The sequence below is a fragment of the Megascapheus bottae genome, chromosome 9 (assembly GCF_031878675.1).
Source record: "Megascapheus bottae isolate mThoBot1 chromosome 9, mThoBot2.hap1, whole genome shotgun sequence".
In the NCBI taxonomy this organism is placed as follows: Eukaryota; Metazoa; Chordata; class Mammalia; order Rodentia; family Geomyidae; genus Megascapheus; species Megascapheus bottae.
In genome coordinates, this window is record NC_143517.1 from 61667124 (window position 1) to 61682722 (window position 15599).

General features: G+C 40.6%; 1 protein-coding gene across 2 annotated transcripts in view; it reads right to left on the bottom strand.

The window, feature by feature from the left end:
* The window catches only part of Dnaaf11 (dynein axonemal assembly factor 11), a 78625-nt gene that overhangs the window by 19606 nt on the left and 43420 nt on the right, over positions 1–15599 (bottom strand). Inside the window, exon 10 of one of the 2 annotated variants that reach the window (XM_090339422.1) lies at positions 15499–15585. In XM_090339422.1, the coding sequence (XP_090195548.1) occupies positions 15499–15585 (87 nt within the window). Of the gene's footprint in view, positions 1–15498; positions 15595–15599 lie in introns of both variants that reach the window. The other variant, XM_090339421.1, reaches the window with a different exon arrangement.

The following is a 15599-nucleotide window of genomic DNA, read 5'->3' on the forward strand; positions in this document are numbered from 1 at the left end:
CAACTCATAAAAACTCTAAACAGGGTTGGGAACGTTGCTTAGCACTCTACCTAGCATGCATGAAGTCCTGGGTTCAATTACTCAGTACCACAGTAAACACAAAAAGCCAGAGGTGGTGTTGTGGCTCAAGTGGTAGAGTGCTAGCCTTAAGCAAAAGAAGCTCAGAAGTGTTGCCTAGGCCTTGAGTTCAATTCCTAGGTCTGGTAAAAAAAAAATAATAAAAAGATTAAGAGTTAAAAAAAATCTCTAAACATCTACTAGGTGTAAGCCCCCAGCACCTGAGGAATAGGGTCCGGCAATAAGCTATTGGTAGGACACGTGGTTATGCAGTTAAGTGTTGTATAATACTTTTAAGAATGCTAATTTCCTAGATCCTAACATTTTTCTACTCTTGTAAGTGAATCTGTCACTAATGGGCCATTCAATCCTTCAATGACAGCTGACAAACCCATCCCTAATGCCTGGCGGCTTTGAACTGGGAGCTGACAACCAAGCAATTTTTTCTTAGGGGATGCTGAAAGCGTCCTGCTGTGCTTGTACACTCACTCACAATCCCAGAGGAAACTCCATTCCAGATGCAAGCCACGGCTTCAGGGAACCTGATCCAGTCACAACCTCTTGAGGCAACTTACACCGACCACCCTGGAAGATGCAGTCTGTGGTTTCTCTCCTGTCAGCTGTTCTTATTCATGAGCGGAGAAGAGGCATACCCAGGTGACTCAGAAAGTTGTCATAACTGATATAGACAAGGCTTGTGATAGGTTCATAAGCAAAGGTCATGACTGCTGGAACTGAGGACGGTGAGCACGTCGGGCAGTGATGGGTGAGATGAGAATCTGACCACAAACAGCCTGTGCTTTCTAGCCGTGTAAGCAGAATCTTTCTCAGCCAAGTGGAGTTAGACCTGGAAGCTTCTCTTGTGTACCAACATTTCCCCCACCACAATGACAACATGAATACTCTCACTACATTATTTTAAAACAAGACTTCTCCCGAAAGGTCTTTAATTGTCTCCCTGTGGTCTAAGCTGGTTGCACAAAGAGCAGAAGAGTTTCTTAACTCCAGACCCAACCACCAGCAACAGAAAGACAGCTAAAGAGATTGGTAGGTAGAGAAATTGAAAAAGTGAGATGGCGGGAAACAGGAACCTTCAAAGAACTGAAGGTGAAAGCTGCAAGCGTTGGCCACTGGAAGAATTCCCGAGAGCCACCAAGATTAAGGTAAAGTATGCTAATATTTGATACACAGGACCTATAACATTAGTTGCTAGGTGCTGGAAGAATAAAATAATCAGCTCCTGACCTGGACACCAAGAGCTTTGAAAGCAGGGAGCAATAACCCTCTATTTCTCAGAGTTAAGAGTTACACATACTGGATCTGAAAAGGGTAACGCTTGCTCTCACCTAGAGCTATTGGCCTCTGAAATTTAACGCTAAGATCCATAAACCCCTAATTCTCAGAAACTAGTGCCATAATCCTGTCGATTTGTAAACCTAACCTGTGACACTGGAACTCCAGTCCAGGGCTGCCAACATTAAGGAAGCTGCTTCTTGCCTATTCATAATTTCTATTAGAACGGAAAGACTCAACCAAACATTTAGATCTGATGCATCTGAATGGCACATGGAAATGACTCTAAGGAGAGAATGTTAATCAGAAGAGGCTCACAGAATAGGGAGGCTCACAGGAATAGGGTTCAGGCCACTTAATCGAATGGAGGCAGTCAAATGAGCTAATTTGAGTGACATTGTCAGTGAGCCCAATAGGGAGAAAAAGCTGTGAGACCTGTGTAAAAGAGAAGAGGAAGATGAGATAAATAGGCAGAGCTGTGGAATCATTTTCATGAGCTCATCCACCAGAAAAGAATGATGAAAGTCAGAGATATACACTCAGACACCACTCTTTGTAGCCCAGGCAACTGGACCTTTGAGAAAAGCCACATGCAAATGCAGTAAATGGGTGGAGCCAGAGCTGTCTCAAAGGCATGACCTTGGGAAAAGATTCCAATGTGTTTGAAAGGCATTCGTGCCACAAAAAGAATAGTCTGAAGCTCATTATTTTGTTCATTCTGTAGCTTGGTACCCATCGCATGAAACTTCTTCTACTGACAGTGTGGTGCTCACTTTGGATAATACTGTGGGCAAATATTCAGACTAACATTCAGAAATATTCCTGCCTCATAGCCTCTGAGAAATTCCTAGAAATAAGGGACAGAATAGTTCAAGGCTCCTTTCCCTAATTCCCCATGTAAAAATCCAAAGTAACATTTATGTTGCTCAACTAAAGATGGTGGTAGATGTAACAAAAGAAGAACAGATATGTAAGTAATTAGGTAGGCTTCCATGGTCTTATGGTAGCCTCTCTTACTTCTCATTTACTAACGCTTTGAAGAATGACCTGTCACCCACCCTAACTGAACAACTTAAAGCCATGTTAAGTAGCCGCTGTGTAGTTCTGTAGTGGCTAAGTAAGTCACTAAAAGAAGCTTAACAGGTCCAAAAAGTGTGCAGAATCTTCACAGTCTGTCTGGGACTTCCCTTTAACAGCAGAAAGCCAGCTGGGATCAAATCCTTTTCAGTTTCTTCTAAAAACAACTGTATTCAAACCCAAGGAGATGAGTAAGGAAATTAAACAGAAGATGCAGTTGCTGGCTCTGCTTTAAGATTTGGCGGCTCTGCAAAGCCCATGGAGTCCTGCCATTCTTGTGAACATCCCCTACCCTGTCGACTGGCCATACCAGCTCTTCTCCTTCCCTGCAAGCCACAGGAGGCCTGTGGTCTCTCCATCTTCCCCAGCTTCACTTTTTCTTAGGTCAAGGTCAAGTGGGTGGGAAGTCACACCATGGCAAGACCTGAGGAACCTGTGTTGCCAGGGCTTGGCCCCTATCCGGTATCTACTACTTACTATCCGGCGTCTGATACGTATCCATCTAATTCACATTTCTGCATTTAACTTTCGAGATAAAAAGAAAAGTCAATCCACTTGGTCCAGGAGGAAACCAGGCAAGGATTTGGAGAGGAAACCCATGGTTCTGAAAAGAGGCTTTTTCTATAAATTTGAACTTGCCCCTCAGTTTACAATGTAGCCCAGGTAACTGTGCAGGTATCTTTCAACATGGAAGAAATGACAAGCTTCGTCATATCTAATTTTGTGCCTGGACAATGGTGCAAATGGAGGAGAAAAACTCACAGCTGGATGAAGGCTGCTGGGAAAGTACTGCTCATCAAGCCAATCAAGCAGGTCCTTGCTGGAGATCCGAAACACTAGAAACACTATTCCGAAAGGGAAGTTCTGCACTGTATTAAACTACTGTTAGTCCAAAAGTAACTAGGCCACAATGAACTTATGAGGCATTTGTGTGCATTTGGATATTTACCCCCTCCAGTGTAAGACAACATAAGGCTTTCTTTTCTGCTGGCAAAATAATAAAAACAGTCCACAGATGTGTAAAGTATTCAACAATGTGTGTGGCATACAGTATATGTTCAACAAGTGCTATCCATGTTGTTTATTAGTCTTTTCACTAATAAATGAATTTGTGAGGACAAAAAATGACTGTTCATTTAATTATTACATATTTTAACTTTAGAATTTTTCAATGAATAACTTTTTTTTTGCCAGTCCTGGGCTTGAACTCAGGGCCTGAGCACTGTCCTTGGACTTTCTCAAGGCTAGAGCTCTACCACTTGAGCCTCAGCACCACTTCTGGCTTTTTTTTCTATATATATGGTACCTAGGAATTGAACCTGGGTCTTCGTGCATGCTAGGCAAGCACTCTACCACTAGGCCAAACTCCCGGCCCTCAGTGAATAACTTTTAAATGTCATACCACTCCTATAGTTTGGGGGTCCTTGTAAAATCATTTATTTCACCTAACATAGTTGGCATCAGTTTTGGTTGCAGACACAGGTTCAAATCTTTTGATGTTTCAGTGCCCTGTAGCAGTTTTCAAGGTAACAGTACTTCTTCCTCTGAGGCTGAGAGCTTTCCATGGAAAGTGGAGGCTGGTTTGAGTACACTAGCACCTGATCAAAAATGCTGGGACTTTTATATAACCACCATCTAACAACAGGAAGTCGTTATCAACCAAAACTTTTAGAGCTTGGTGTATGGACATCGCAGTTGTGTTATTCCTTGGGGAGAGTTGTACTGATGTGTGGGTTTCAAATAATCTTTTACTTACATCCATGGGAATAGTTGGTTTACTTATTCCCCAAATAAACCCCTGTATCAATTCCTATGTAAGATTTAGCTTCTGAATGAACCAAATGTGAAAGTGCTTCACAGACTGAAAAAGTACGTTTCTCAACTTAATAACCACAGTAACTTTGAGACTCTCAAGATCACTCTCAAGGAGAACAGCAACCTGGCATAATTGGGTTCCAAAATATCAATGAGATTCTACCAGACACTAATCATATCTTTATGCTTGCCTCATCTATCATTGTGGGAGAGAACTCATTTTAAATAATCTTCAACTAGCCACATCCTGTTCAACCCATTGGCAGTTAGCTATGTGGTTAGTTGCAAATACACCTAGCACATTTAACCTACAGAGAAGCTTAGGCTAACAATGCAGTGCAAATTAGTCTCAGTTGTTTGTCCTTAAGAGGGCATGACTGACTGGGAGCTGCCACCTCTGCATAACAAAAGAGGGACTATCACATAATGTAGTCCAAGAAAATATCCACAGTCAAAATTCAGTGTGGTGTTTACTGAATATATATCACTTCCATACCTTGTAAAGTGGAAAGATATAAGACATGATAAATTGAATATCAATTGTGTGTGTGTGTGTGTGTGTGTGTGCGTGTGTGTGGTGTGTGAAACTGCTATAAAAAGGAATTCCACAGGACTTTGCCAGATATATGTGAGCATACCTTCATCAAGTCAAAGCACCATTTTGGAGATGTTTAGCTCACATGAACTCGGGCTATGAGAGCTTCTCATTCTACATACTCTGAGCTTATGTTCCTTCGGAATCCCATTCCAAAGTTGAGGAGGGTGATTTACTTCCTTGGACAACTCTGAACTTTAAACAGTGATTACTAAACAAATGACTTGATCTCCTACTATTGTTTTGAGGCCAATAATCAGCAATTGCTTATGATCTTCTTAGACAGTGATAGCATTAACATGTGTTTAAAATATAGAGTCCAAGCTAGATGCCTGTGGGTCGTACCTGTAATCCTAGCTATTCAGGAGGCTGAGATCTAAAGATTCAGGTTCAAAGCCAGCCCAAACAGAGATCTCTAAGAGACTCTCATCTCCAATTAATCACTAAAATAGACAGAAGTGGAGCTGTGGCTCAAAAATGTTCAAAGCACTGAGCACAAAAGCTCAGGGACAGCATTCAGGCCTTGAGTCCAAAACCTAGAATTGAGGGGGGAAAATGGAGCCCATCTTCTGAATTCTCCTTGGTGTGATTGTTGATCCTTCTTACTTGGCTGGTAAATTAGCAGATGATGGGGCTGTGCAGATATTTAAAGTCGTGAGATTATACAGGGAATGAATATAAATAGAGAACAGAAACCGTCTCATAACTGAGTAATCGTGTATGCCAAGTCTCAGAGGCTTTGGGAACTGGGAAAAGAAAAAGGAAAACAACAACAACAACAAAATACCAAAGAAGCACACAGTGAGAAAGAACAGCCAGTGGACCTGCAGCAGCACCCAGAGTTAGTGCTGCACAGGGGAGCACAGGGGGAGGTGCAGCTCCAGTCACCTGACCACGGTGGGAAACATCTGGGAACTATCAAACGGAAGAGGAGGAGGAACCGGCATAGGATGGCCTAATGTGGACATGACTGCAAACCTCAGAAGGAGGGGTTTGGGAAAGAGATGATGCCTAGATGGAGATGGTTTTAGAGATGATGACACAAAAACTAAAACAGCCAATAAAGATGCCTGTGTCAAGAGTTTTACAATCGAGCAGAAAAGAGCAATAAGTAGAAGCAGTTTATATTTTGTTCCTGTTTAGAGAGGAGATAATTCATCATGCTTTCTAATTCAAAATCAGTAGAAGCAAAATTCAATGGAGTAGTATAGAAGGGAGAGAATTACCAAAGGGAAAAATCTAGTTTCAAAAGCCAGTGGAAAGCTGGGTGCCAATGGCTCATACCTGTAACCCTAGCTATTCAGGAGGCAGAGATCTGCTGATCATCATTTGAAGCCAAATTGTGCAGGAAAGTCTGGAAGACTTATCTCTAAACAGCCCTCCAAAAGCTGGAAGTGAAGCTGTAGCTTGAGAGGGCTAGCCTGGAGCATATAAGCTCAGAGACAGCACCCAGGCTGAGTTCAAGCGCCCTCTCTCTCTCTCCTTCTTTCTCTCTCTCTCTCTCTCTCTCTCTCTCTCTCTCTCTCTCTTTCTCTCTCTCTCTCTCAGACACACACACACACACACACACACACACACACACACACACACACACACAGCAAGTAGAAATAAGATGAATACCCACATGGGAGTTTGGAAAGACACAGCAGTGGTCATGAGGAAGAGACAAACAAGGGATGAGAAATGCAGGTAGTACATTCATGCAAAAAATTGTTTTCGATGTTCAGCGTTTTCAGTATTAGAAATTTAGGGAATGAGTTGAAAATGAGAAATCAAGGAGAAACAGCACAAATAGAACAACTGGAGATACGGCAAGATGGCCAGGGATAACTGCAGATCACTTGACAATCAGGACAAAAGTGTCATTGTGTTGGGTATGTCACACATATTTGATTAGAGAGAAAGTATTATGACACATGTGCCCAACTCTTAAGGAGAAGAGTCTGTTTTTGAGAATTGGGGTTTGTTTTATAGGCCTTGATACATGACCTTCACCTTCTGTGCCTGGTAGCAGAATCAAGCAAGTCATTCATCAAATGAAGTGATAAATATATGTTGCTGTTCTGTTCATATGGCAGCTTCTTTAATGTCAGCTAATTATTCTGAGAGAATACCCAAAGGAATTATGAGGCATACTCTTGGAGTGTTCCTGTAACTTGTCAATTGAGAATCTGGATGGAAGTTTAATTTAATGACATGATGTAAGCGAACCAGGCTCCCAGTTTCAGTTAAATCTGGACTGTAGTGAGATCATAGGCTAACCATCACCAGGCGAATGACAATTACAGTGTTTATGTACACATAACTGCACTGACTACACATCTGACAAACAGGCTACAGATCGAGCATCAACACTTAGAAGATATGATTGTAAATACCCCACTCAGAACAGGGACTAAAATAAATCATTTGTATAATATCTAAAAATAAACTTAAAAGGTGTAGCACATACAAAAGAAAAGTAACTAAAGGAAATCTTCTCCATGACATATGAGGTACAATAGAGAAGCACATGATTGGCAATCCAGATTTGATTTTATATTTTCTAATACTTTTATACTTTAGAATTTTACATCCATTTGTTTCAGATATAATGCACCATATTACAATGCATCTGAGTTACTGCAATGGTTTGGATGTGGTTTGACTTCTCCCTAACCAAACTTAGTTTCCAATAGAAAGGCATTAAGAGGTGGTGGACTTTTAAAAGGTGGAACCTAGCAGGAAGTGGCCCACTTGAGGGATTACCACTGATGTTCTGGAGACGAGGTCCTCAAAACAAATTGTTACAAGCCAGTCTGTGCCTTCTCTTGATTCCTTTCCTATCACGTGATAACCTCCCCTTCTGTCTCTCTGTCTCATGCTCCCAGCATGTGATTCCATTGACTTTACTGTGATACCGCCAGGGACCCATTCCATCGCCTTCACCATGGTGCTGTTTCTTTCTCACCACCAGAACCATGATGTCAATAAACCTGACTGTTAATAGTTGGATAAACTGGGTATTTCATTACAGTAACATTAAATGGACTATGGTAATAACTACAAAACAAAGTGAACCAACCAACATTAATCATTTACAATATCAATTAGTAGCAATGATTACTATTATTCAAACTAAGGGTTAATACAATATGTATTATGGCTCCAAACTGTTGTGGGTGGTTTACTTACATTAACTCATAATAATCTTAAAAAACAACTTTTTGAGGCCTGAAGCAGTATTAATAATATTTTTAGGATGAAGAATCTGAGTCAGAGAAAAATCAATCATTTCCCTTGGTGGCACGGCTAGAGTGAAACACTCAAATCTGACATGGGTTCCCCACTCCAGCACCTGTCTTACCATTATTTCTTCCCACTGCCTCTGGATTTATGGCAACAGAGATTACAGAGACCTTATTTTTGGAGGCAGAATGTGACAAACTTATTTTAAGATTATTCTGGAATAATGTACAAGGAAATATAATTAAGGAATGATTGGAAATCTTTTGAAAATATGGTCGCTTCATGTCATAAATATTAAAATACAATTAATGCATTCAGGTGTTCAAAAGAAACATGGAACATCTATCTATGCCTTGCCAGTCTCATGTGGCAGTGGTAGGTCAGTTATCAAAAACTCTGCACTATGAAGCTTTGATTCTTGTTGAGGAAGACAAAGAAATAACTAAATATTTAGTCTTCCCAGTGGTGCCAAGCTGAGTTAAGTACAAGAATGGGGGTAACAAACCCTGGGACTTTTAAATAGGGGGTCAAGATGCTGAGGTCTGAGGATTGTGGTTGGAAGCCAGCCTAAGCAGGAAAGTCTGTGAGATTCCTAGCACCAATTAACCACAAAAAGCCCTAAGTGGAGCTGTGGTTCAAGTGGTAGAGAGCTAACATTGAGCAAAAGCAGCTCAGGGACAGTGCATAGGAACTAAGTTGAAGCCCCAGGCCTGGCAACTGTTTCCTGTTTTCCTCAGATCTCAGCATCCCAAGTAGCTAGGATGATACATATAAGGCACTGTCACTTGCCTGATACATTTTTATACAATTCCCTAAGCAGAGTACTGAGTGCAACAGTGCATAAGCTGGAAGCTAAATCCTAGCAAGCAGTAGGGAAGACTGAGGAAAGCCTGTGAAACACGTTTCCTGTGCCTCTCTGGCTTGGGCAGACACCCCACCCCCACCAGCCCACTGCTGGTCAGAACCTCTATCCACCACTCACTGGCCACTTGCAGGCCAGGCAGCAGCCCTAGAACTCCTTGAAGACACCGAGATACTGTGAAGATGGTGAGCGGCCATCTTCTTTCTGATGGCCCACTGAAAATTGAGGTGCTGTGAGCCACATTGGTCCCCTGCAAACCATGAGCTGTTATAGATGGGCCAGCAGGTGTTAGGGGCAGGGGAGGCATCCCTAGTGCAGGGCCAGCCCAAGGGGATGCTGCCTGGAACAGGAACTGACCTTGGAGCAATTCACTGTGATATCAGCAACAGAAAATGTAGTCTCAATCTATGTGACCAGGATCAGTCTTAATCTGGCGAAATTTGCACATTGGTCACTGCCCAGACTTATACCCATTACACACAGTTAAGAACAAGAAGTAAGAGAGCACATCATTCTGATATGACAATATTCTGAAAAAGTATCTAATTATAAATATGACAGTATTTTGTGAATTCCATGACAAATTTTGGGACCTTGGCAAGTGGATAAAAAAATTCTCCATTGAATTTTCACCAAGAAATGCGATGCAGACATGACAGAGGGGAATCAGAGAGCCCTTCTTAACCTTCTTCCCAAATACTGTCACAAGGGGGAGCTACTAAACATCACACTCCATATGTTTTCAATTGATTTAGGACATCCAGGTATCACAACAAGTAAATGCTAGCTTAGACAGTTAATGTTTTGGCCATTCTCTTCCATGAATGAATTAAAAGTTACCGGGTTTTTTGCCTGAATTTGCTTTTCCTTAGGGTGAGGTTAGTACATTTTTCTAGGTTATTTAAATGTCTTTGGCTAAGAAGTTGGAGTTGCTTAAAGCCAAATTCATCCTAACTATACACATTCCTTTTCTAGGTCCATTTTATTTCAGGGTGTGTATGAAAATACACAAACAGGTGGTAGAGCAGGTACAGTAGTGAAGCCTGCTAGCATATCCGTCATCTCCCAGTGGCAATAACAGCTATGCTCTACTCATTCATCCTGAATCCCCAATAAAGCACACCCTTGTTAACACTTGTCCTCACCTTGTACACTGGGTCTCTAGACTTGCTTGTTCTGTACGTCTGCTACTTTCATCCTCTGACCTTATCCTCTATCTCCCATCCCCACCATGCTAACCTCTGTTTTCTGCCCTATCTCTGTATATTTGAAATTGCTTTCAAGTCCTACATGTAAGTAAGACCACCTATTATTTTTTCTTTCTCTGCCTGTCTTATTTCATTTAGGATAATAACTACCCCCACCCCAGGCACACCCACACTGTGGTAAATTCTCATTTAGTGAAAATATAGCTATACACAGATACATTTACCCACATCATTAAGATTTCGTTATCAAATCAGCAGGTGTGGCATATGCCTGTAATCCTAGCTACTGGTAGAGCAGAGACAGGAAAATCTCTAATCTAAGAGCAGATCAGGAAAAGTAATGAAACTCTCTAAAAAAATATAAAGAGAACAAAACGTCTTGGGGCATAGTTCAAGTGGTTGAGTGCTTACTTAGTATGTTTGAAGCCCTGGGTTTCCCTGACACAACAACAAAAAAAGTTTTCATCTTTCTTTTTTTCTTTCCTTCCTTCCTTCCTTCCTTCCTTCCTTCCTTCCTTCCTTCCTTCCTTCCTTCCTTCCTTTCTTTCTTTCTTTCTTTCTTTTTTTCCTTCGGTGATGGGTCATGGGACTTGAACTCAGCCTGGGCACTGTCCCTGAGTTCTTCAGCTCAAGGCTACCACCCTACCCTTGAGCTACACCCCACTTCCCATTTTCTATAGGTTAATTGGAGATAGGAGTCTCGGGTCCTTTTGTGCCCAGGCTGACTTTAAACCTTGATCCTCACATCTGAGCCTCCTGAGAAGCTACGGTTACAGGCATGAGCTACCGTGCCCAGCAAGTTCTCTTTTTAAATCAAGTCATTTGTCAATAAACATGTAAGTTTATTCTTAAAATATGCTTTAAAATTCCAAGGATTTGTTTCAATAGTTATAATGAGGCCTGGCGCGTAACTTCCACAACAAAGGAAGTCCAGGCATGCAACATAATGTCATGGGTTAAATTTCAGTACTTTAAATGCTCCACTCTATAAATATATTATCAATCTTTAGTAATATATATTCCTGATTCTAAATAAGGATGAAGAATGAAATTAGAGCTTTGTTGCTTTTGATGATCTTTTAAACATCCTTTTGTTTGAGCTTTATATCATCATAGATAAATATTCATGAATGAAAAATCAACTCATTTGGACAAGAAATTATTTTCTAAAATTTGCTTCTACTAACTACCTTTGGAAAGAAAAAATGACAACTTGGTAATATTTACATCAATCCTTTTAATATAGTAATCTAAAATCTTTGACAATATGTCCTTGAAAGGGTAAACATTTCAAGGTATGATGGTGTATACATAATCTCAGAACTTGGGAAGCTAAAGCAGGAAAACAGTTTAAGGGTAGTATGGGCTACACAGTGAGATTGTCTCCAAATCAAAAGGAAAAATAGTATTCATCATTCATTATTAAGGAGAAAAATAGAACCCTTCCTAGTTTTTCTATATAAATGATCTCATCTCCAGCCAAGCACTTTTGGAATACTTTCTCATTAATAAACCATGTATTATAATTTTCATGTGAAAAAAACTAGGCGGATTAAATAAAAGGGGAGAATCAAAACACCCAGGAGGCTAAGAGGATGATACGAGTTCAAGGCTAGTCTGTGCTACATAGCAAATTTTGTCCGTCTGGATTATGTAGTGAGACACTGTCTCAAAAGCACAAAATAATACCAAACCAAAGGCTGCATTTACCTAGAAGACTCATAAACAGAGACAGGAGAGATTCCCACATAATTGCCTGGTACCCTGTCATATACCTTGAATTCCTTTTAGGAAAGAGCAAACTTGTCACTTAATTTTCACCTTTTCAGTTTGAAAGGAAGTTTCCATACAGACAAGCAAAAAGTTGCTGGTCACAGGTCACATAAACATCAATTCAAAATAAACATCTGTAAGCAAAGTGCTGAGGTAATCGAGTTATTTCTTAGATTTCCCTGTAGAACATTCCTCTCCGCATTCCCTTAATTTGTTGTGGCCGCTAAGGATAATGCAGTGTATACAGTTCTGTTTGTTATTTTATTGCTTGACAACAAATTGTGCTGCTATGTTTTGCTGCTGAATAAGAACACATAATTGATTATCTGAAATCAGTCTGTTGGAAAACTGGCGATGGAAAATGAAGGATTATTAAATCATGATAGAAACTTCTGGTTAATCACTTTTGTATTCTTTGTACCAGATAATCTTTCTTAGCCCATGCCCCTTTCCTTTGTCACCAGCAGAAGCTGGGGTGATTCCAGTTTCTCTGTTCCCCTTTACAACACAAGGAACTTGGGCTGAGGTTATCCCACCCCAGCTCAGGAGATGAGGGTTGAACAGACCCCAATCAGACATTTCGTATTTCTTGGACCCAGATTGGTTCAGTTGTTCAGGGTGAAGGCAATCAAGACTGGATGGCTCTTCTGCTAATAAGCCTACTCAGTCCTGAGAATCTTCTGTTTCACATAATCAGAGATCCCTGTTTTTCTGTCTCATCCAAGCTGAAAGCAAGCATGCATGCTGCCCACTGCTGCTTTCTCATGGGAGGAAGCCTGAAGACAGGCTGCCATTCCACAACGTCTCCAAACTACCTGCCAGAGGCCACCTACCTTCTCCTATAATGAGGTAGTAAGGGTGGAAACATTTCTTTCTTGTTTTCATTATCTTGAAGATGTTGCACAAATGGGTTTCAATTCACTAACTCAGTTTGTAAGTATGGAGTATCCTGATTTATGTCACTCTGGCCATCATTTCCCTGTCTCTCAAAACCCCACCTCTATCCCTCCCTTCAGTTCACCCAGACTATTTTCACATATATACACTGAATATTAGGACTATATCACAGGCTCTTCTTCATTCATCTGCCTTCTATCCCTTCAGTTCCCCACTCCTGACAAAACTCATTTCAGCTTCCCGATTCTCATTTTGTTAGACTGAAAATAATTTTTTATGGTGAAAGCAAGTTTTATTTGCAAAAAAAAAAATCTCTGAACTCATTCATGAACCATGTAATGAGGAATCCTGACACTTCATGTGGACATAGTAAATTTCAAATTATTTCAGGGATGTCATCTATTCTTTTAGTCTGTTAGATTTTCAAACAACTTCTGTCTCTGATCAAAATTAAGAAGTCTAAAAATCAGAAATGGAAAACTTAGAAAAGATTCATATTAAGTGAAGTAAGCCAGACTCAAAGGAACATAGATAGGCTCAATGGTTTCTCTCATTTGTCATAATCAGTAGAAAACTTGGGCTCTACTAGCAGAGATTTACAATAGAACAAAACCTGGATACATAAGGCCATATAGTGTGACGCTAAATGAAAGTGCCTCCAGGATATAGAAACAAAAGCCATATAATGAGTAGTTATTGTCCTTAATGTACTATTTTATCTCTCATCTCTTTTTCTGTACTGTAGTTAGCTCATATGTTACAGTATTTTATCTTATTATCTGATATATTGTACATATGCTTATTTGGTTATTTGAAATCAGATAGGGAAGGGGGGAAAACAAGATGAGGGACAGGGGTGGGGGGAGGGAAATGGGGACCAAGACCTGAGAAAGGGTATCAATGTATGTGAATTAATGCACCTTCTATCTGGTAAATATAATGTAACCCTTCTATTAATTACAATAAAAATATATGAAAAAAAAGAAGTCTAAAAATCAAAGTCAGCAGAGACAACCTTATCAGACTCTAGGTTGTAAATGCTATGAGTTTTAATCCATCAAGTGAGACGAAGCCCACATTTTCACCTTCCATTTTCCCTTAAACATCCAATGATTCTTTGTTCCTATTTCTTTGATGTTTCTTCTAACTTTATCCTCCATAGCCTCAAATGCATTCCTTGATTCTTCATCCCCCGTTAGCCTATTACTCGGTTCCTATTTGTAGCCATATTTTTCAAACTACTCGGGCGGTTTGTCTCCTTCTCTATACAGTTCATCTTCTTATTCTTTCTTTCTTTCTCCCTTTCTTTCTCCCTTTCTTTCTCCCTTTCTTTCTTTCTTTCTTTCTTTCTTTCTTTCTTTCTTTCTTTCTTTCTTTCTTTCTTCCTTTCTTCCTTTCTCCCTTTCTCCCTTTCTCCCTTTCTCCCTTTCTCCCTTTCTCTCTTTCTCTCTTTCTCTCTTTCTCTCTTTCTCTCTTTCTCTCTTTCTCTCTTTCTTTCTTTCTTTCTTTCTTTCTTTCTTTCTTTCTTTCTTTCTTTGCCAATCCTGGGGCTTAAACTCAGGGCCTGAGCACTGCCCTTGGACTTTCTCAAGGCTTGAACTCTACCACTTGAGCCTCAGTACCACTTCTGGCTTTTTCTATGTATGTGGTGCCAAGGAATCGAACCTGGGTCTTTGTGCATGCTAATCAAGCACTCTACTACTAGGCCAAACTCCTGTCCTCCACTTTATTTTTCTTGTTGTTGTTGTTGGTCATTGGGCTTGAACTCTGGGCCTGGATATTGTCCCTGAGCTCTTCAACTCAAGGCTAGCGTACTATCACTTTGAAGCATAGTGTCACTTTTGGTTTTCTGGTGGTTAACTGGAGATAAAAAGCTCATGGAGTTTCTTGCCCAGGCCGGCTTTGAACCTCAATCTTTAGATCTTAGTCTCCTGAAGTATAGGCAAGAGCCAGTGATGCCTGGCTTCTTATTCATCCTTTCTGACAAGTATCCAATTTCTCTTCCTGCAGGTACACCTCTAATCAAGGCAGTCCCCTTACTCCACTACCTAAAGCTATTCATTTTCTTTATTCATCTATATGCAAGCAAATGATACTACATAGAAACTCAATAAATGTTTACTAAGTTGAACCAGATAAAACCGAGCGCATGCCATATACAAATATAGGTTTACCAATAACTCCTCCACCCTGAGAGGAGTATTCATTAAAATAGTAACTAACCAGCCATAAAAAAATACTAACATAATTTTAGTATCATTCACTGAATGCTCACTGTGAAATGAATTATATATACATTTTGTCTCTTAGAAATGATAGTAGGAGATAGAGGTCTACAAAGCCATGTAACTTACCCAAGTCACAAGATTAGTCAGAACATTAGGAAATCAGAGTCTCAATTAGAGATCCAAGGTCTGCTCTACCTCCTCTCAAAGCCATTTGTAGGAAAGCACTGATTACCACGTACAGCTGCTTCACTTGGGAGAGCTACCGCCCTCAGTGTGATAAAGGCGCCAGCCACTCCATCCCCAGTCCCAGCCCAGTCTCAGCTCTCTTTTCCACTTCTGCTTGAGATGATGTGAGTAGAATTTCTTATCCCCTAACCTCAAAGTACTGTCACCAGGGTCATGATGGCCCCTGACAGGCCACGTGCCTTCAGAAACTGACATTCCCAGATGTGAGGGAGGCCTTACCTTTGGCATGCAGATCACCAGATGTCCTGTTGTCTGAGACCTTTTGGCCGAGCTGCTGTCAGGCTTGACTTCTGCTGGCAGGACGAGCTGAAATGGCTAGT